Source organism: Gossypium hirsutum, chromosome D10, assembly GCF_007990345.1.
Source record: "Gossypium hirsutum isolate 1008001.06 chromosome D10, Gossypium_hirsutum_v2.1, whole genome shotgun sequence".
NCBI classification, from domain to species: domain Eukaryota; kingdom Viridiplantae; phylum Streptophyta; class Magnoliopsida; order Malvales; family Malvaceae; genus Gossypium; species Gossypium hirsutum.
Genome location: NC_053446.1, coordinates 58741347 through 58762469, shown reverse-complemented (window position 1 = coordinate 58762469; position 21123 = coordinate 58741347). Strand labels below are relative to the sequence as shown.

General features: G+C 32.2%; 4 protein-coding genes across 7 annotated transcripts; all 4 read left to right on the top strand.

Annotated features, from left to right (window-relative positions):
* Positions 1–5772: 5772 nt before the first annotated feature.
* Positions 5773–7681, top strand: LOC107915724 (MATH domain and coiled-coil domain-containing protein At3g58410). The gene is made up of 4 exons (XM_016844856.2): positions 5773–5998; positions 6081–6238; positions 6633–6883; positions 6949–7681. The coding sequence occupies exons 1-4, from the start codon at positions 5811–5813 to the stop codon at positions 7588–7590; spliced, it is 1239 nt and encodes a 412-aa protein (XP_016700345.1). The 5' UTR covers positions 5773–5810; the 3' UTR covers positions 7591–7681.
* Positions 7682–9698: 2017 nt separating this feature from the next.
* LOC107916095 (uncharacterized) lies at positions 9699–11674 on the top strand. 2 transcript variants are annotated; one of them, XM_041103438.1, is made up of 4 exons: positions 9699–10035; positions 10310–10402; positions 10906–11210; positions 11282–11674. In XM_041103438.1, exons 1-4 carry the CDS (start codon positions 10023–10025, stop codon positions 11582–11584), a joined length of 714 nt encoding a protein of 237 aa, XP_040959372.1. In that variant the 5' UTR covers positions 9699–10022; the 3' UTR covers positions 11585–11674. The 2 variants fall into 2 exon arrangements, with proteins under 2 accessions (XP_040959372.1, XP_016700751.2); XM_016845262.2 differs by lacking the exon at positions 10310–10402.
* A 2150-nt stretch (positions 11675–13824) lies between these two features.
* LOC107915726 (MATH domain and coiled-coil domain-containing protein At3g58270) lies at positions 13825–16185 on the top strand. Of its 3 annotated transcripts, none has more exons than XM_016844859.2 (5): positions 13825–13947; positions 14119–14320; positions 14413–14570; positions 15046–15353; positions 15443–16185. In XM_016844859.2, the coding sequence occupies exons 1-5, from the start codon at positions 13854–13856 to the stop codon at positions 16094–16096; spliced, it is 1416 nt and encodes a 471-aa protein (XP_016700348.1). In that variant the 5' UTR covers positions 13825–13853; the 3' UTR covers positions 16097–16185. The 3 variants fall into 3 exon arrangements, with proteins under 3 accessions (XP_016700348.1, XP_016700347.1, XP_016700349.1); XM_016844858.2 differs by having other exon boundaries at positions 15425–16185; XM_016844860.2 differs by having other exon boundaries at positions 13835–13985; positions 15425–16185.
* A 2256-nt stretch (positions 16186–18441) lies between these two features.
* Positions 18442–20771, top strand: LOC107915727 (MATH domain and coiled-coil domain-containing protein At3g58270). Its single transcript, XM_016844861.2, has 5 exons — positions 18442–18577; positions 18702–18903; positions 18996–19153; positions 19632–19939; positions 20011–20771. The coding sequence occupies exons 1-5, from the start codon at positions 18571–18573 to the stop codon at positions 20680–20682; spliced, it is 1347 nt and encodes a 448-aa protein (XP_016700350.2). The 5' UTR covers positions 18442–18570; the 3' UTR covers positions 20683–20771.
* Positions 20772–21123: the final 352 nt, after the last annotated feature.

Below are 21123 nucleotides of genomic sequence, written 5' to 3'. Positions count from 1 at the left end.
TATTGTATTAAATTGGTATCTAATTAAGCTTTTGTCGTTAACTGAATTAATTAACTAAGTCCTTAACGGTTTTTATCATTGACCATATTAACTGTTAAAATAAATTGACGGACTGACCAAATGGTAATACATGATAACTGCTAGTTTAATCTAATATTTTTTTCCATAAAATATTTAAAATTTATAAAAAAAACATAGAAAAGGAAAAATCAGAATAAAATTATCAAAAAAATATGAAAATTGATATAAACTTAAAAAATATAAATATTATAAAAGATGTAAAAAATATAATAAATTATATAATTAATAAAACATATTTAAAATATTATAAAAATGTATTAAAATACTAAAAAAATCATGAACCATCATAAAAATTATTAAAAGTATTAAAATTGAATTAAACTTATAAAAATCATAAAAACTTAAATTGGACCAGACCAGTTGGTTGGACTGATTAGACAGAAATTGGCTAGGGTATCAATTCGAAGAAAGCCATTAGACCGGTTGACTTGGGAATCGGACGGTTGAACCAATTTTTTTAATATATATTTTTTATTTTTTTATTTAATTGAACTTGATGAATCAATCAAACTGCAAAATCAATAACTTGACTGATTCGACCAATAGTTTGGTTATGAAAACCTTGGTCAGAATATTTCATTTTGGCATACGTTATTGCTAATAGTTGGATCATGAAATTTTGGTTTAATAAAAATTATTTAAAAAAATCAATTATTGTTTGGTTCCCAAGTCAACCAAATTAGGCTTTTTTGGGATCGATACACTTGCCAATTTTGAGCTAATTGGTCCAATTCACGTTTTTATGATTTTTTTATAATTTTTAAAAGTTATTCTAATATATTTTTATTTTAAATATTTTAAATAAGTTTTATTAGTTTTTTTATATTTTTATAATATCTATAAGTTTATATCAATTTAAATATTTTTATAATTTTTTATTTTTATGATTTTTAAGGGAAAAATATTAAATTAAACTAAAAGTTGTTACGTGTTACCATCTGATTGGTTCATCAATTTATTTCAACATGGTCAATGACAGAAATTGTTAACGGAAGGGCTTAATTGATTATTTTAGTTAACGACAGGAGCTTAATTGGGTGTGAATTTAATACAGGGGCTTAATTGATTTGTTATTTGCATTTTCTTAAGGGTTTTTTGACATATAAAAAAATCAACATTGATAATTTTAGTGATAATATTGAAAATGTTTGAAGTTAGATGACCAAAATAAAAATACATTAATACTTGAGTGACTCAACTAATAGAATTTGCCATCATTTTTTTATTTTTTAAATAAATAGAAAAATATATTTATGTAACATTCTATTAATTTTTAAAAATAGTAAAAGGAAAAAAAAGTATAACTTAAAGGCTAAGTGGTTGAAGTGAACAAGACTTTTGGGAAAGAAGATAATTTGTCAATATTTAATCAAACTAGGAACAAATCTTCTTCCCCTCCACGTTTCTGCATTGCAGGTAGCACTACATTCTCTCATAATGGCAGGTATATAGCTTCTACTTATAACCCTTTCTTTCTTTATTGTTTCTGCAGTGCAGGTAGCACCACATTCTCTAATAATGGCAGGTATATAGCTTCTACTTTTAACCCTTTCTTTCTTTATTATGTATGTAATGTTTAAGATTTTGAGTGCAGTGGATAGTAAGTTTCAGTATATGGATATTGATGTAAACATAAGGAAGTTCATATAGAGGATTCATAATTTCTCCAGTCTTAAAGTCAAAAAGCTCTACTCTCAAGTTTTTACTTGTAAAAAAGTAGACTGTCGATAATGGCTAAGAATCGAAAAAAGAAGAAGAAAATACATAAAATTTTACATGGAAACCCTTTCTAAAAAAAAAACTAATACAAAAGGAGAGACGACTACGTCTATTTATAGGCTTGTAAAACCATATTCTAGTCAAAGTCAAATAGAAGTAATACAGGAAGGTTTAAAACACATTATTCTAATCAACATCAAATAGAGGAAGTAAACTTCTATACGGATGCCACTTGTAAATCCCCCTATCTTGCCACTTATATTTTATTTTTACAAGAATTTAAGTCACACAATTCTAACATTAGTGTTGATGGCTACAAATGGTAACTTTGATCTTCCTGTTGTTGTCGTTGTTGTTTTATGTTTTTTATTTCCATTTTTATCTTCCCATGGCTTAGATTTATAGAACTCTTTTGGCTGGCGAATTCTTATCTTCCCCAAGGGGAACGATGTGGATCATGTGTCAATTTATTTAGATGTTGTAGATTTAGCTACTTTGCTTTACGGATGGACTAAATATGCCCAAGTCAGATTCGAGGTCATCAATCAATTTAATCATGGAACTTCCATTACAAGAGGTATATTGTTGTAGCAATCACAATTTTGTAGTACAAACAAGGGATCATCATTTTATTCTTGTTCGTATTTAATGGGTTTAAAGAACATATATAAGATGGCCATAGTATGGGAATAGGGGAAGCGTCAGTGGGTCTCTGATATGCTGAGTATCATCCTTTCTTCACAGAACCTGTCAGCTTGTGTACTGAACTGGTTGTTGATGACAAGGCACTTTTGTTTTTGGCAGTCACTCAGCATTCGCGAAAGAGGCTGATTGGGGCTTCACTTCATTCTTACGTTTTCCTGAATTACACAACCCTAGAAGAGGCTATATCGTCAATGGTATATGCTTGGTTGAAGCATATGTTTCCACTGATAGGACTCTAGATTGATTTTCACATTAATTGATAGTCAAAACTGATTTGAATAAACTTAAGGCCAGGAAAGTTGATTGTGTAAAGGCATTCATAGACAACTAGCAAACTCCTACAACCAAACCAGTAGAAATCACACCTCCTTCACCGTTAGTGAGACATATCCTTTATATAATGAACATCCAAGGGGGAGTATTATGAATGTTATTTAATGGATGCTCAACCCTTCATCTTTCATCTCCCCTGACCTTCCACCTTCCATATTCTTTAAACCTTTCATCTCATTGTAACCACTTTTTCTTATGGGTAAACTACAAAAATAATCACTTTTGTTTGCCTCAGGTTACATTTTAGTCACTTATGTTTGAAATGTTACGTTTTAGTCACTTATGTTATTATTTTATTACGAAGTGATCACTCTTCTGTTAAGTTCCGTTATCTCCCTAACGGTAATCCTACGTGGCAGTCCAATTAGATTTTAAGTGCCAACTTGGATTTCCTAATGGGATGAGAATAGATTTTTAATTAAATAAATTTAATTAATTAAAAATTTTAAACTCTAAATCTTAGTTAAAAAACCATTCCTCTCCCCTATTTTTTTAGTTTTCTTTTTAGGTGACTAAGAAAGCTATTATCATCAGAATTTTTTATTCACCTACAAAAACAAAAGAGGATTCAATGGAGGGTCTAGGTATGTTTTCTTCACCAAAAAAATTATGTTCTAAGACTTACAATCAAGTGGTTGTCGACAAATTTATGTAATAAGATGAACTGCAATGACTGCAGCATGTGAAAACCAAGCCAAAACCTGAAGAAGCAAAGGGTTGCCATTACACCATCTGGAGACTTTCCGAAGGAAAATCCAGAGGCAGTGGAACAGATCACCATGAGCATCAAGGTGAGTCCATAAACTCATTTTCGGCCTAATTTATCAACGAGCCAACCAAAGAAAAGCTGTCCAGTTAAAGTTTCGTAAAAGGCCACACCATTGACAGTAGCTGCAATACGAGAAGGCAAAGTTTCAGGATTTTCAAAAAGTGCATCGAAGTAGTAAATACGACCGAGCAATTTTGTGATAAAAAGAGATGCTAAAAAGGTCATAAGCGTCAGTGAGGAAACCCAAATGGTACCATTGTGTCTTTGCTGCACCCAACGCATTAAGAACTCCAAGCTGGTTTGCCATTTCTGTCTTTTTTTACCTGAAACCAGATCAAGTAGGAAATTAACAAAACGTAGGAATTCTGGGTTTTCTTTGAATAAATAATCCCATGTCAAATAAAAATGGAAAAAGCCCCAAGTTGAACAAAAGCTGGTTCAGCCATTGAAACAAACTGTTTTGGCTTTTCATTCTAGGATGTTAATTGAAACATCATTTTTTCACATGCTGCAGTCATTGCAGTTCATCTTATTACATAAATTTGTCGACAAACACTTGATTTTAAGTCTTAGAACATAAATTTGTCGGTGAAAAAGACATACCTGGGCCCTCCATTGAATCCTCTTTTGTTTTTGTAGGTGAATAAAAAATTCTGATGATAATAGCTTTCTTAGTCAACTGAAAAAGAAAACTAAAAAAAAGGGGAAGATGAACGGTTTTTTAACTAAGATTTAGGGTTTAAAATTTTTAATTAATTAAATTTATTTAATTAAAAATCTATTCTCATCCCATTAGGAAATCTAAGTTGGCACTTAAAATCTAGTTGGACTGCCACGTAGGATTACCGTTAGGGAGAAAACGGAACTTAACGGAAGAGTGATCACTTCGTAACAAAATAATAACATAAGTGACTAAAACGTAACATTTCAAACATAAGTGACTAAAATGTAACCTGAGGCAAACAAAAGTGACTATTTTTGTAGTTTACCCTTTTCTTATTTATGTATTAGAATATGAAGAGTCTAATCTCCCTGTATATATAGTGGAATATACTACTTGTAAGTATGATGAAAAAGTATGGAATACAATAGAAATCTTTATATTCTTATATTCATCTACTATCTGTTATTTTTGTTTATGGTAGTTTCTTTAATATTTTCAAATTTCTAAAAAAAATTAAAATTAAAATCAGCTCTATTTCCTTAAACCAACTGAATGAAGGCTAATATTTTTAGAAATTTAAAATTTTCAAACGCATTTGATAATATATAATAAAAATCACATGATAGAATTTTTTATATTATTTTACTTACCACTTAATAGAGAATCTTCTCAATATATTTTATTTTACTTTTCAAAAATTATATTATTAACTTTACATTTAAATTTATCTTTATATAAAATAACTAAGTTTTTCAAAAAATAAAGATAAAAATGTTAAATAAAAAAATCATAAATTATATTTATCAAATAATTTAATTATATTTTATTTTAGTTTTAATTAATATTCAAAATAAATTTTATAATTTAAACTCAATACTTAATTTTTCAACCTTTAATTTGCAACATTTAATCTTAAGTATATATTATAGAAATTTAAAAACACAGTCTGAAATTTTAACTTTAAAAAATAAGAGCAGCAAAAAAAATGGTTTTACTTATTAAATGTTAGTTCTTTTTATTTTTAATTTATATCAATAAATTAACGCTCTTTTATACAAATAAATTAATTTTTAATTTGATATATTATTGGAAATTGAAACAAAATTGTTAATTTTTATTAATTAATTATCAAAGAAATCTCTTTAGCTTTTCGAGGGATTTTTGTGTGAGTCATTTAAAGAGCTTTCAAAAACATTAATGAAATTTTCTATACACGTTTTGATAATTTACAATTAGAATTTTTTTCTACAAAAAGTATAGAAAATGATAAGTAAATAAAATATTTTATTCAATCTTTTTTATTTTGTTTTATTCCAATTTAATATTATATTATTTTTTATCAATCTATGTTCGATATTTAATTTTAAATAAAATTTTATAACTTAAATTTAATATTTAAATATTTAATAATTATTTTTTCCAACACTTAATTTTTTAGTCACGGAAAACGAACGGATCTTGTGTGGGCATTAATAAATATATATGGCTTCAACTTATAATCTAAACCCACCCCAGTTTTTCTACTGAAAATTGAAGTCTATGGATGTTAATGGGCTAATAACGAAGGTCACATGGAGGGTTGAAATTTTGAGTGCAGTTCATAGTCGGTCCAACTCTATGGGTGTTAATGGACAAATAACGAAGGTCACATGGAGGATTGAGAATTTCTCCAGTATTAAAGGCAAAAAGCTCTATTCTGAAAATTTCACTGTTGATGGCAACAAATGGTAACTCTGATCTTCTTATTGTTGGTTATGTTTTAGTTTGCATTTTATCTACCTGACTTAGATTTGCATACTTATTTGGCAGGCGACTTCTTATCCACACGAAGAGGATCCATGTGGATCATTCGTCATTTTTTTGCGTTGTTGCAGATTCAGCTACGATGCCTTGGGGATGGAGGGCTTATGCCCAAATTGGATTGGCAGTCATCAACCAATTCGATCGTAAAACTTCTATTACAAAAGGTATTTTGTTGCGGCAATCACATTTAATTTCCATAAAACAAACAAAAGATGAGCATTTTATGGTTGTCCTTTTTACTTTATTTAATGGGGATATAGCGTTTTGATTCTAAAGAATTGAATCTACTTCTCCACACATATTGCTTTCTTCCCTTTGCGAATTTTGTTTTATTTATGTTCATACAAAGATTGTCATGGCATGGGATTAGGGGAAGTTCGACTTGAGATATGACTGCATGAACCGATTGTGTAATTGCTTGTTCACCATGTCTTCTTTCTGATGCAATTTATTTTCCTTGCCTATTGCTTCCTCTTATTTTCTGTTGCATGAGCCGATTGTGTCATTAGCTTGTTTATTCAAGTGGTTGGTGATGATAGAGACACTCGCTTTTGGCAGTTGGTATGGCAGAATTCAAGGCCAATAAGCTTTGTCTGGACCTTTCTTCATTGTTACCTCTCTGGGAATTTCAAAACCCTGAAAGAGGCTATCTCGTCAATGATGTATGCTTACTTGAAGCCTACGTTTCTACCGATAGGACTGAAGGTTTGATCTCACATGAATTTATGATCAAAACTGACTCGGATAGACATAAGACCGATGAAGCTGATTCACCAACTCATCCTTCTGAGCAGAGTGTGTTAAGTCAGGTAAATTAGTTGTTAAGAATAATGCATCTATGTATCTATTATTGATTTCTTTGCCGCCATTGCAGGCTTTAGAACCTGCTGATCCTACCGAGGAAGATATGATCACATTCTTCACTAGCTTGGAGTCTGAGCTTTCCAACTCTAACATTGTTTTTTCTCAAGAAGAAGCGAAGAAAGCACTGGCTACATTAGAGGAAGCCTTGGATAGGACCCCTGCTCATTTCTACGGCTCTCGGGAGTTTACTTCACTTGAGCTGGCGTTCAAGATACTAGCTAGTTTTTATTGTCCCTCTACAGTTGAGCAAAAAAAAGAGTTGTTGGCCATGTTGGAGAGCCTGAAAGAACTAGCTGACCGAGCAGCGAAAGCAATGCAGGACAAGAATTGCCTTGCTGAGAAGGAATCTTTTAAGTTGACAACTACTAATAAATTGGGTCGTAATCTAATCAGATATAAGGAGGTGGAATCAGAGGTTGCTGTCCTCCATGTACAAGTTGAAGAAGCAGAAAAGAAAAGGAAGATTATATTGGCTGAACGAAAGGAGTTATTTAAAAGTTCCAAGAAAATGAAAATGGAGTTGGAAGCATTGGAAAAGCAATGGGCAGAATATGAGGCCATGGCCAAGGTTGCTGAGGAGGAAGAGAAAAGTGTAGAGGCTGAATGGGGAAGAATCAAAGATTTCATCTCTTCCATTAACAGAAAGATTTAAGGAATTTTATAGGATTGGTATGATTTGTGTTGTGTTTAATTGTTTTTCTTTCCAAATCATATAATATGATAGTATTAAGTCTGGACTTTTACTATAATGTTATTAATGTATGAATAGTTTATATGCACAATAAGCTAGTAATATTTACAAGTATAATTTATTAACATTTTAGACATTACTAGAATGATACAATGAAATTTAAACAATCAAATAGTAAAAGAAACGAGAAATATTCTTCAATCAAACTGCCAAACTTGTATTATAAAATTAGAAGCAATTTTTATATAATTAGAAAATGAGAAAATTGCACTTTATTCCATGTATTTTTCTATTTTATTCAATTTAATTCCTATCTCAAATTTTCAACTTCACATACCAATACATATCCCTATCACATCCATAAAAATATTTATTCAATTTCTCCTCCTTTTAAAAAATGGTTGATTTCACTTTTAGTCTTTCGACTTTCAAAATTTTGCAATTTAACCCTTAATAATTTTCATTATTCATACTTTCTCTCTAAATACTTAATTCACCTTTTAAATAATTTTCTTTCTTAAAGACTAAATTTTGGGGTGTTACATTATACTAGTTAGAAAAAAAAAAGGTTTTTTTTGTTATCAATTTAACGACGAGTGACCAAAATAAAAATGAATTCAAACGTTAGTACCTAAATTGAAAATTTTTAAAGCTGGTGACCAAAATAAGTACGCGAGCATAGTTGGGTGACCATCTGTATAGTTTACCTAAAATGGGTTAAAGAGAGTTAAAAAACAAAAAAAAAGTGTTAATAAAATTAAAGGGAGTTATTTTTTCGTAGAAAAATACGAAACTGATAATTAAGTGCCAAGGGAGTGGCTACTCTCTTACCATTAAAGTTGTTTTAGATAGTTCCATATTTGAGATGTTGACAATTTATTGAACATATATCTAGCTCGTTATTGAAAATCATATCACTTGGAGAAATATATTTTAGAGATTGAATCAAATCAGATCACTCTATTTAATCTTTTGGATCGTGGATGTTGGATTGAATTGGAACATTGATTGCTTAGCTACCAAGAGTCCATGATTACCTTGTACTTTATTATTATATTGTATTATCTTGTTCTATCCTTGTTTAATAGGGATTGATATAGATCTTTTTATATAAGCAAGTCTCGAAATATTATATTTAATTGAGTGACTTCTATAGGATTCTATTTAATTTTGTGGCTTGTATAGATTATTATACTAGGAGAATTGAACACTTAATTTGTCATTGTGAGAAACTTTAGTGTATGAGTGCATATTGATCTGTTGTGTTGTGGTTTTAATTGCTGAATTTAAAAGAGAGATCAATGTCACTTGTTGTAAGTGTTGAAGATAGTGGATATTTTCCACTAAGTTAGACTCCGCAAACATAGAGAAACTAAATTGTATAAACAACTCTTGTATCTTTTGTTAGTTTTCTGTTTTATTTTCAGCAATGAATGAGTGTCCACTCCCTTATCACTCTTTCACGGTTTATAACTTTTATTTAAGCAATGATTTTAAAGCTTTATTTTTTAATACGACAAATCCATGTTATTCATGTTGTAGCTACATACATTACAACTTATATTTGCAAAATAACTTATGACAACTTTATTAACACTAATAGTATAAAAATGGCAAAAAGAAAAGAAAACACTTGTGGGATAATGACTTTTAGTGAAATTTGAGAGTAATTTTCTTTTTTTTTGTCTAGTCATTGTTCACTAATTTAATCATTTTAAGTCTTTATATTTTTCTAATTTTGAAGTTTCAGTTATGAATTAAACGATAGCCATTAAATCTATTAACTAAAATTACATAAATTTTTTATGAGTATTAGATATAAATAGTAACCTAACATGACATGATAATATATATTAATTGCATAAAATTTTGAAAATAATAAAACTTAACAAAAATAACTATTCAATAGTTTGTTACAACAATGTCAAATTTTGAAAAAGTACAAAACCTAAAAATATAAAGCTAAAGTATAGGGATTAAATTAGTATTTTACGGATAATACAGGGGCTAATAATAAAAATTAAAAAGTCGACAAGACTGACTTTATGGGGGAGACGGAAAGACTAGAATTGTGAATAATCAAAGAAGAACGAGCGTCGCTCGTTAGAAACCCCCTGAATCTTCCACTCGATGTTGTGCTTGCAGATGGCATCTTCTACCTTCACATTATCTCATAATGGGAGGTATTAATATATATACACATATATATAGCTTCTATTTATAATCATAAAGCTTCCATTGTCTAAACCCGTCTTCTGTGTTTTTTTTTTACCTGAAATTTTGAGTGTCTAAGCCTATGGATGTTAATGGACAAGTAACGAAAGTCACATGGAGGATTGAGAACTTCTCCAGTATTAAAGGCAAAAAGCTCTGCTCTGAAAATTTCACTGTTGATGGCAAGATATGGTAACTTGGATTTTTCTTCTTTTTGGTTATGTTTTAATTTGCTTTTTAACTCCCAATTAGGGTGAGTTTGGATAGACGGTGCGTTTACTGTGATTAGTGTAAAAACAGCGGTGGCGGTGTGATTAGATACTGTAGCGTGAGAAAAAAAAGTAGGTTAAATGCACCACACCCAATCGCCCATCCAAACCCACCTTTACATTTGCCAAACTTATTTGGCAGGTGACTTTTTATCTACCCAAAAGGGTTTTTTTGTCTATTTTTTTCGCCGTTGCAGATTCAGCAACTTTGCCTTCCGGCTGGAGTAGATATGCCCATTTTGGATTAGCAGTCATCGACCAATTTCATCGTGAAAATTCGAAAACACTAGGTATTTTGTTGCAGCAATGGCATTTCTATAACATAGACAAAGGAACAACATTTTACGGTTGTTCTTATTTAACGAGTAATGGTTATTTGATTCTAAAAAATGATTTATTTTCATACAAAAATGATCATAGTATAATCGGGTAAGGGTCATCCCTAGCTCTTAAGGGTGACTGCATGAACCAGTTGTGTAATTCAGTTCTTTTTGTTATTTACTTGGTCCCTTCTTTGCATATACATACATACATACATACATAGAAACAGAAAAGATGAACTAGAATCGGACACTTTGAATTCATATTGGTCTTGTGTTGAAAGCAGGAATTGAATTCTATGAGAAGTAACCTCCCATTGTTCCCCAGTAGCTCAGCTTGTTTGAGGCTTTGGCATGGTCAAAACAGACAAATGCCAGACATGTTACCTATGCCATTCTTTTTATTTAAAGAATCTGTCATTAGCTTGTTTACTCAAGTGTTTGGTGATGATACACACTCTTGCTTTTGGCAGACACTATGAAAGAGTTCACGTGGAGTGTTACTAGTTGGGGTTTCCCTTCATTCTTACCTCTTAGTGAATTACACAACCCAACAAGAGGCTATCTCGTCAATGATACATGCATAGTTGAAGCCTACGGTTTTACTGATAGGAAAATTGGTTTTATTTCACATGAATTGATAGTCAAAACTGATGCGGATAAACTTAAGACTAAGGAAGCCGATTGTGTTAAAGCAGCCATGGACAACCAGAAAACTGTATCAACCAAACCAGTTGAAATCACTAATCCTTCACCAACTCCACCTTGCCAGATTATGGTAAGTCAGCTAAATTAGTTGGTAATGTTAATACATTTATGTGTCACTATGATTGCCCTTCCACATTTCAGGCTACTGAACCTGAGGAGCCTACTGAGGAAGATATGAACATATTCTTCACTAGCTTAGAGTCTAAGCTTTGGAGCTCCAACACTATTTTTTCTCGAGAAGAAGCAAAGGAAGCACTGACTAAAGTAGAAAAAGCCTCGAATATGACCCCGGTTAATTTTTACGGTTCTTGGAAGCTTTCTCCACTTAAGCATGCATTTAAGATACTAGCTAGTTTTGATTGTTCCTCTACCACCCTTACAATTGAGCAAATAAAAAAAGAGTTGTTGGCCATGGAGGAGAGCTTCAAAGAACTAGCTGACTGAGCAGCAAACGCATTGCAGGACAAGAATTTTAGGTAAAAAGCTAATATTTTATTTTCAATAAATTTAATTTTTTCAACGATTTACCCAACAAGGTCTAAATTATAACAACTTTAAAATAACATAATGATCATATTTCTTTTTGCTAATTAAAGATCTTAAAGACTTTATATTTTTACTTAAAAAAAAAATACTAAATTTCATTTAGTTTAACCATATCAAAGTTCAAATATAAATATTATGTATATAACGACACTGAATTTTGTTGTCAGTGTAGAAGAATGTAAATTTAAGTGAAATTTTATTATCAATGCAGTTTAAATTTAAGTGCGCTGAAACGTATTATCCTTTTATCTAAGAGAGATAAAAAGGTTAGGGAGTGAATATATGGATAGTCCAAGGAAGTAAATAAAAAATAATATGTCAGAAAAATACATAATTAAAAAAATGTCATTATTTCAAAGCTCATGTTGAGATTTTTCTTTGGATCTTATACCATATTTTTTATTCTGCTTGTGGGCAATGCGAGTGAAATTGAATGTCAAAGTTGTTATAAAATTGATTTCGTTTCTGTTGTTGATAAAATTGAGTTCATTTACATGAAAAAGAGTCAAATAGATGATTTAGATGTCTTTTACGGGAAAAAAAAAAAGGATTTCGATACATGTTCATTGTTCCTCTTGTTCATATCATTATAGACCCACCTCCCTAAAATATTTGAAATCTTTAATGTTTTCTTTCTGCAAAAACAAACAACTTTAGTTAGAGAAATATTGCCTTGGCACCTTATATACTTCAATAGAAGCTACTTTGAAAACAGAATATAACATCAAGTTCTGTGAGATTTAGTGTGAGGCCTACTCGAACAACAAGACGATTGGCAACAAATCGAGAACTCGCCCACAAGTCCTACCTTGTGTCGCAAGTCATTCGATACTTTCATTTTTAAGTTTATGTAATGTTGTTAGTTATCACGTAGATTCAATCGCTCTATACCATCAAATCTGAATGAATTATAGGATTTATTCTATCTCCCACACATTCCACAATAATAATTAGATAATTAGTCTAACATGTTAGACAGGACTCTCGTCAATTACCTTCAGAGACGATAAAAGAAAAGATCCACTCTCCAAAGATACCAAGCCTATACTTCACCAATTTACCTTACCTTCAGCTCTCAACCTTAACATCCTCTTCACCTTCATTCTTTACGATCTCCAACTCTTCGCCTCAAGAAAGTGAACCGGTCTCCATGATAATCACGGCTTATTGTATCATTATATCAACAAATTTTTTATTAAAGAAAAAAAAAACAAAAAACACTACCCATTGCATGCTCTCTTTCCCGTTCATCAGTAGGCTCTCCACAGGATTATCTCCTCCACCCAGGATTTGCTTTTTGCCAAGAGCTAAGAGTTGCTCATGGTACATAGTTTTGACTTTATGCAGGATTTTTCCGATAGTCAATGATTTTGTCATTGCCTGATTTCCTCCCATGGCTAGGATTTGTCTCGTTTATTACTGCTTGGCCCCATCTCTTCTTATATTTCACTTTCTCTTTTTCTTTTTCGTTCTTTTTCTCATGCTCTTTTCTATGGATAATACAGAACCTTTTAGTCTCATTTAATTCTCAATAAATTACGGTTTAAATTCTAAAAAGGTTTCTAACACTAAAACACTAATCACTATCAACCTTGACCAAGAAAGGACACCTGTTGCCAAATTGCAGCACATGTGTTGAGTTGCTCAAGCCAGCTGGTTCCCTGCTTAGCTGCCAGCTGAATGGGATTAGGGTTTATACATCTCGAGGGAAAATAACTTTTAGTGAATTGAAAGAGTAATTTTTTTGTTTAATCATTGTTTTATTATTTATTTTTTCCTTTTTTTTATTTTGAAAATTTAATCATTACTAGCCATTAAATTTAATAACTAAAATGACAATTTTTATAGTATTTATATATAAATAATAATCTAGATATTAAGTATGTAATAATATATATTTTTTGTATAAAATTTTAAAAATAACAGAATTTAATTTAATAAATTTAACAAGATTATCAAGTCGAATAAAATTTATCAAGACTAAAATTTTAAAATTTGGAGAAATAAAACACTAAAAGTGTAAAGCTAAAGTATAAGTACTAAATTAGTAATTTAAGATAATATAAGGGCTAATAATAAAATTTGACTGCTTAAAGGCGAAGTAGCTTAAGCAATAAGGTCTTTGAAAAAAGAAAAAAAGAAAGTTAACGTCAATAAGACTGACTTTATGGGAAATAAAAGACTCGAATTGTCAATAATCAAAGGAGGAGCATCGCTCGCTAGGAAAGGAAACCTTGAATCATCCTCTCGACGTTGTGCAGGTAGCATCTTCTACCTCCACTTCATCTCATAATGGAAGGTATTAATATATCTATATATATATATGGATAGCTAGATAGCTTCTACTTATAATTATAAACCCTACATTTTGTTTTGCTTTCCCAAATTCTCTAATCCATGCCCTGTTTTTTTTACTGAAAATTTGAGTGCAGTGTATAGTAAGTCTAAGCCTATGGATGTTAATGGACAAATAACGAAGGTGACATGGAAGATTGAAGTTTTGAGTGATGTTCATAGTAAGTCTATGGATGTTAATGGACAAGTAACGAAGGTCACATGGAGGATTGAGAACTTCTCCACTATTCAAGACAAGGAGCTTTGCTCTGAAAATTTCACTGTTGATGGCAACAAATGGTAACGTTGATTTTCTTTCTTTTTGGTTATGTTTTTTAATTTGCATTTTATGATTATGTCCCATGACTTGGATTAGCCAACTTATTTGGCAGGCGAATTCTTATCTTCCCCAAGGGGAACACTGCGGATCATTTGTCAATTTATTTAGGTGTTGCAAATTCATCAACTTTGCCTGCCGGATGGAGCAGATATGCCCATTTCGGATTAGCAGTGATCAACCAATTTGATCGTGAACTTTCCATTGCGGGAGGTATTTTTTTTTTTGTTAAACCAATAACATCTCTATAAAACAAAGGATCAGCATTTTTATGGTTGTTCTTAGTTAATGAGTGTACAGAACACATGTAATCACTATGGGTAATAGTTATTTGATTCTAATTTATTTGTTTTCATACAAAGATGGTCATAGTATACTGAATGCTAGCTCTTAAGGGTGACTACATGAACCAATTGTATAATTCAATTCTTTTTGTCATTTATCTTGGGTCGCTTCTTCGTTAAAGCTTTAGGAAAACGAAGCCACTTATAATTTGGTTTCCTGATTGTTCTTGATCAAAATCCCTTGTTCAGCTTCATTTTTTGTTTTGGGTAGTTTGCCTTTATCTGCTTTAGGGGCGGAGCATTCATTTTGTATGCCTCTCCACCTGTGCCTGGCACGGTGGTGATCATAGACACTCTTCAATGACTCAAGTGGTTGGTGATGATACTCTTGCTGCTTTTGGCAGTCACTACACAAGTGTTCGATGTGAATGGGCCTGATTGGGGCTTCACTTCATTCTTACCTCTTACTGAATTACACAACCCTAAAAGAGGTTATCTCGTCAATGATGCATGCTTGGTTGAAGCCTACGTTTTCACTGATAGGAGTATTGGATTTATTTCACACGAATTGATAGTCAAAACTGATTCGGATAAACTTAAGACCAAGGAATGTGATTGTGTTAAGGCAGCCATGGACAACCAGAGAACTACATCAACCAAAGCAGTTGAAATCACTAATCCTTCACCAACTCCACCTTATTGCCAGATTATGGTAAGTCAGCTAACTTGTCGGTAATATTAATGCATTTATGTATCAGTATGATTTCCATTCCACCATTTCAGGCTATTGAACCTGAGGAGCCTACTGAGGAAGACATGAACACATTCTTCACTAGCTTAGAGTCTAAGCTTTGGAGCTCCAACACTATTTTTTCTCGAGAAGAAGCAAAGGAAGCACTGGCTAAAGTAGAAAAAGCCTTGAATATGACCCCGGTTAATTTTTACGATTCAGGGAAGCTTTCTCCACTTAAGCATGCATTCAAGATACTAGCTAGTTTTGATTGTTCCTCTACCACCCTTACAATTGAGCAAAAAAAAGAGTTGTTCGCCATGGAGGAGAGCTTGAAAGAACTAGCTGACCGAGCAGCGAAAGCATTGCAGGACAAGAATTTTCTTACTGAGAAGGAATCTATTAAGTTGACAATTACGCATAAATTGGATCGTAATTTAATCAGATATAAGGAGGTGGAATCAGAGGTGAAACAGGTAGAGAAAAGACTAGCTGCCCTCCATGTACAAGTTGAAGAAGCACAAAAGGAAAGGGAGAATATGTTGGCTGAAGGGAAGGAGATATTTAAAAGTTCCAAGGAAATGAAAATGGAGTTGGAAGCATTGGAAATGCAATGGGCAGAGTATGAGGCCATGGCCAAGGTTGCCGAGGAGGAAGAGAGTATTGTTTTGGCTGAATGGGGAAGAATCAAAGATTTCATCTCCTCCATTAAAGGAAAGATTTAGAAACTTTGGAGGAAATTTTGTAGTAATGGTGTTTTGTGCAAGACTTCATATTATATGAATACATCCTTGATTCATTTTCTCTCCTTAAATTGAATGAAGGATATATAAATATACAATTTCCAGAAGCCTACAACAACATTAGCATCTAATAAGTTAATACACAAATAAACATTTTTTTAAAAATCATTATATGTTAGTAACTTGTATTAAAATGATTTGTGTGGTGTTTAATTATTTTTTTCCAAAGCATATTGTATATGATATTATCAAGTCTGGATTTTTACTATAATGTTATTAATGGATGTATAGCTTTCTACTTATACCATATGTGCACAATAAGCTAGGAATAACACTTTAGACGTTACTAGAATGATACAATGAAATTCAAACAATTAAAAAAAAAAGAGAATTAATATTCAACCAAACTGCAAAACTTGTATTATAAAATTACAAGCAATTTAGTCATTCTAAAAACACAATTCAATTTTTATATAATCAAAAAATGAAAAAAATAAGAATATTGATCATCACATTAACTATTAGTAATGTTGATACATGGAATCAATAGAGGTCAAGATGGAAGAGATTCTGGTTCAGGAGTAAAGAAGAAACAGATCGTTCTATTTTTGGATGTCTTTTTAGATGCTAGTAGAATTTTATTATATAGGGTTAGCCCTTGTGTCAGATTCTGGGCAATACCAACCTTCTTCTTTTCAACTTTTTCTTCTCCTTTATTCACTAATTTGAGCCACATCTCATGTGTGAGTAAAGAGCCAATTAGCTCATCTAATGAAAGAGTCTCTAGTTTTTTTGCTTTTTCTATGGCTATAACTTTGGCATCCCATGACATAGGCAAGTTTCTAAGCATTTTCCGCACTACTTCTTCATTGGGATAGGTCTTCCTATAGGACTTGAGCTCATTGATGATGATAGTGAATCCATTGGACATAGTTTTAATGTCTTCCTCGGGCTTAATCATGAAAGTCTCATAATTGAGGTTGAGCATTCCCACTTTTGATTTCTTAACTTGATATGTACCCTCATGAGTGACCTCCAACTTGTCCCAAATTTCCTTAGCATTTGTAACACCTAACTCGTCTCTGTTAACGAATTAGGGTTATAGAGTGTTACTGAGTAAAATAGAGCATTTGATTTCATTCCAAAACAATTAAATAAATAAAATTAAAAACATATGACAAACAAATCAATTAATGGGAAAAATACACTTATGGGCCTTAAAAACAGTTTGAGGACAATTTGGGATCAAATCGAAACAAATAAGAAAATTTGCAAAACAGGGGTCACACGGTCGTGTGACATAGCCCAGATCGTGTGAACATTCGTAGTCAAGACATACGGCCGTGTCCTATCCTGTGTGTATGCCCGTGTCGTAGGTCGTGTGCTAGATCGTGTAACAAATTGTTTTGGGTCACACGGCCGTGTCGCATGCCGTGTGCTAGGCTGTGTGGATATTGCACCTAGAAGCAATAAATACACATGATTGGTTGAACGAAAGGAGATATTTAAAAGTTCCAAGAAAATGAATATGGAGTTGGAAGCAGTGGAAAAGCAGTGGGTAAACTATGAGGTCAATGCCAAGGTTGCTGAGGAGGAAAAGCAATGGCTAGGATTTGTCTCGTTTATTACTGCTTAGCCCCATCTCTTCTTATATTTCACTTTCTCTTTTTTTCTTTCTTTCTTTTTCTCATGCTCTTTTCTATGGATAATATAGAACCTTTTAGTCTCATTTAATTCTTAATAAATTACGGTTTAAACTCTAAAAAGGTTTCTAACACTAAAACGCTAATCACTATCAATCTTGACCCAAGAAAGGACACATGTTGCCAAATTGCAGCACATGTGTCGAGTTGCTCAAGCCAACTGGTTCCATGCTTAGCTACCAGCTGAATGGGATTAGGGTTTATACATCTCGAGGGAAAATAACTTTTAGTGAATTGTAAGAGTAATTTTTTTGTTTAATCATTGTTTTATAATTTATTTTTTCCTCATTTTTTTAATTTTGAAAATTTAATCATTACTAGCCATTAAATTTAATAACTAAAATGACAATTTTTTATAGTATTTATATATAAATAATAATCTAGAATGTGATAATATATATTTGTGGTATAAAAATTTGAAAATATCATAATTTAATTTAATAAATTTAACAAGACTATTAAGTTGAGAAACAATTATCAAGATTAAAATTTTAAAATTTGGAAAACTAAAAAACTAAAAGTGTAAAGGAAAAGTATAAGGACTAAATTAGTAATTTAAGATGATATAAGGGCTAATAATAAAATTTAACCGCTTAAAGAATTGTTAGCGTCAATAAGACTGACTTTATGGGAAACGAAACGACTCGAATTGTCAATAATCAAAGGAGGAGCATCGCTCGCTGGGAAAGGAAACCTTGAATCTTCCTCTCGACGTTGTGCAGATAGCATCTTCTACCTCCACTTTATCTCATAATGGAAGGTATTAATATATATATATATATATAGATAGCTAGATAGCTTCTACTTATAATTATGAACTTTGTTTTGCTTTCCCAAATTCTCTAATCCATGCCCTGGTTTTTTTCCTGAAAATTTGAGTGCAGTGTATAGTAAGTCTAAGCCTATGGATGTTAATGGACAAATAACGAAGGTGACATGGAAGATTGAAGTTTTGAGTGATGTTCATAGTAAGTCTATGGATGTTAGTGGACAAGTAACGAAGGTCACATGGAGGATTGAGAACTTCTCCACTATTCAAGACAAGAAGCTTTGCTCTGAAAATTTCACTGTTGATGGCAACAAATGGTAACGTTGATTTTCTTTCTTTTTGGTTATGTTTTTTAATTTGCATTTTATGATTATGTCCCATGACTTGGATTAGCCAACTTATTTGGCAGGCGAATTCTTATCTTCCCCAAGGGGAACACTGCGGATCATTTGTCAATTTATTTACGTGTTGCAGATTCATCAACTTTGCCTGCCGGATGGAGCAGTTATGCCCATTTCGGATTAGCAGTGATCAACCAATTTGATCGTGAACTTTCCATTGCGGGAGGTATTTTTTTTTTGTTAAACCAATAGCATCTCTATAAAACAAAGGATCAGCATTTTTATGGTTGTTCTTAGTTAATGAGTGTACAAAACACATGTAATCACTATGGGTAATAGTTATTTGATTCTAATTTATTTGTTTTCATACAAAGATGGTCATAGTATACTGAATGCTAGCTCTTAAGGGTGACTACATGAACCAATTGTATAATTCAATTCTTTTTGTTATTTATCTTGGGTCACTTCTTCGTTAAAGCTTTAGGAAAACGAAGTTACTTATAATTTGGTTTCCTGATTGCTCTTGATCAAAATCCCTTGTTCAGCTTCATTTTTTGTTTTGGGTATTTTGCCTTTATCTGCTTTGGGGGCTGAGCATTCATTTTGTATACCTCTCCACCTGTTGCTGGCACGGTGGTGATGATAGACACTCGTCAATGACTCAAGTGGTTGGTGATGATAGACACTCTTGCTACTTTTGGCAGTCGCTACACATGTGTTCAATGTGAATCGGGCTGATTGGGGCTTCCCTTTATTCTTACCTCTTACTGAATTACGCAACCCTAAAAGAGGTTATCTCGTCAATGATGCATGCTTGGTTGAAGCCTACGTTTTCACTGATAGGAGTATTGGATTTATTTCACACGAATTGATAGTCAAAACTGATTCGGATAAACTTAAGACCAAGGAATGTGATTGTGTTAAGGCAGCCATGGACAACCAGAGAACTACATCAACCAAAGCAGTTGAAATCACTAATCCTTCACCAACTCCACCTTATTGCCAGATTATGGTAAGTCAGCTAACTTGTCGGTAATATTAATGCATTTATGTATCAGTATGATTTCCATTCCACCATTTCAGGCTATTGAACCTGAGGAGCCTACTGAGGAAGACATGAACACATTCTTCACTAGCTTAGAGTCTAAGCTTTGGAGCTCCAACACTATTTTTTCTCGAGAAGAAGCAAAGGAAGCACTGGCTAAAGTAGAAAAAGCCTTGAATATGACCCCGGTTAATTTTTACGATTCAGGGAAGCTTTCTCCACTTAAGCATGCATTCAAGATACTAGCTAGTTTTGATTGTTCCTCTACCACCCTTACAATTGAGCAAAAAAAAGAGTTGTTCGCCATGGAGGAGAGCTTGAAAGAACTAGCTGACCGAGCAGCGAAAGCATTGCAGGACAAGAATTTTCTTACTGAGAAGGAATCTATTAAGTTGACAATTACGCATAAATTGGATCGTAATTTAATCAGATATAAGGAGGTGGAATCAGAGGTGAAACAGGTAGAGAAAAGACTAGCTGCCCTCCATGTACAAGTTGAAGAAGCACAAAAGGAAAGGGAGAATATGTTGGCTGAAGGGAAGGAGATATTTAAAAGTTCCAAGGAAATGAAAATGGAGTTGGAAGCATTGGAAATGCAATGGGCAGAGTATGAGGCCATGGCCAAGGTTGCCGAGGAGGAAGAGAGTATTGTTTTGGCTGAATGGGGAAGAATCAAAGATTTCATCTCCTCCATTAAAGGAAAGATTTAGAAACTTTGGAGGAAATTTTGTAGTAATGGTGTTTTGTGCAAGACTTCATATTATATGAATACATCCTTGATTCATTTTCTCTCCTTAAATTGAATGAAGGATATATAAATATACAATTTCCAGAAGCCTACAACAACATTAGCATCTAATAAGTTAATACACAAATAAACATTTTTTTAAAAATCATTATATGTTAGTAACTTGTATTAAAATGATTTGTGTGGTGTTTAATTATTTTTTTCCAAAGCATATTGTATATGATATTATCAAGTCTGGATTTTTACTATAATGTTATTAATGGATGTATAGCTTTCTACTTATACCATATGTGCACAATAAGCTAGGAATAACACTTTAGACGTTACTAGAATGATACAATGAAATTCAAACAATTAAAAAAAAAAGAGAATTAATATTCAACCAAACTGCAAAACTTGTATT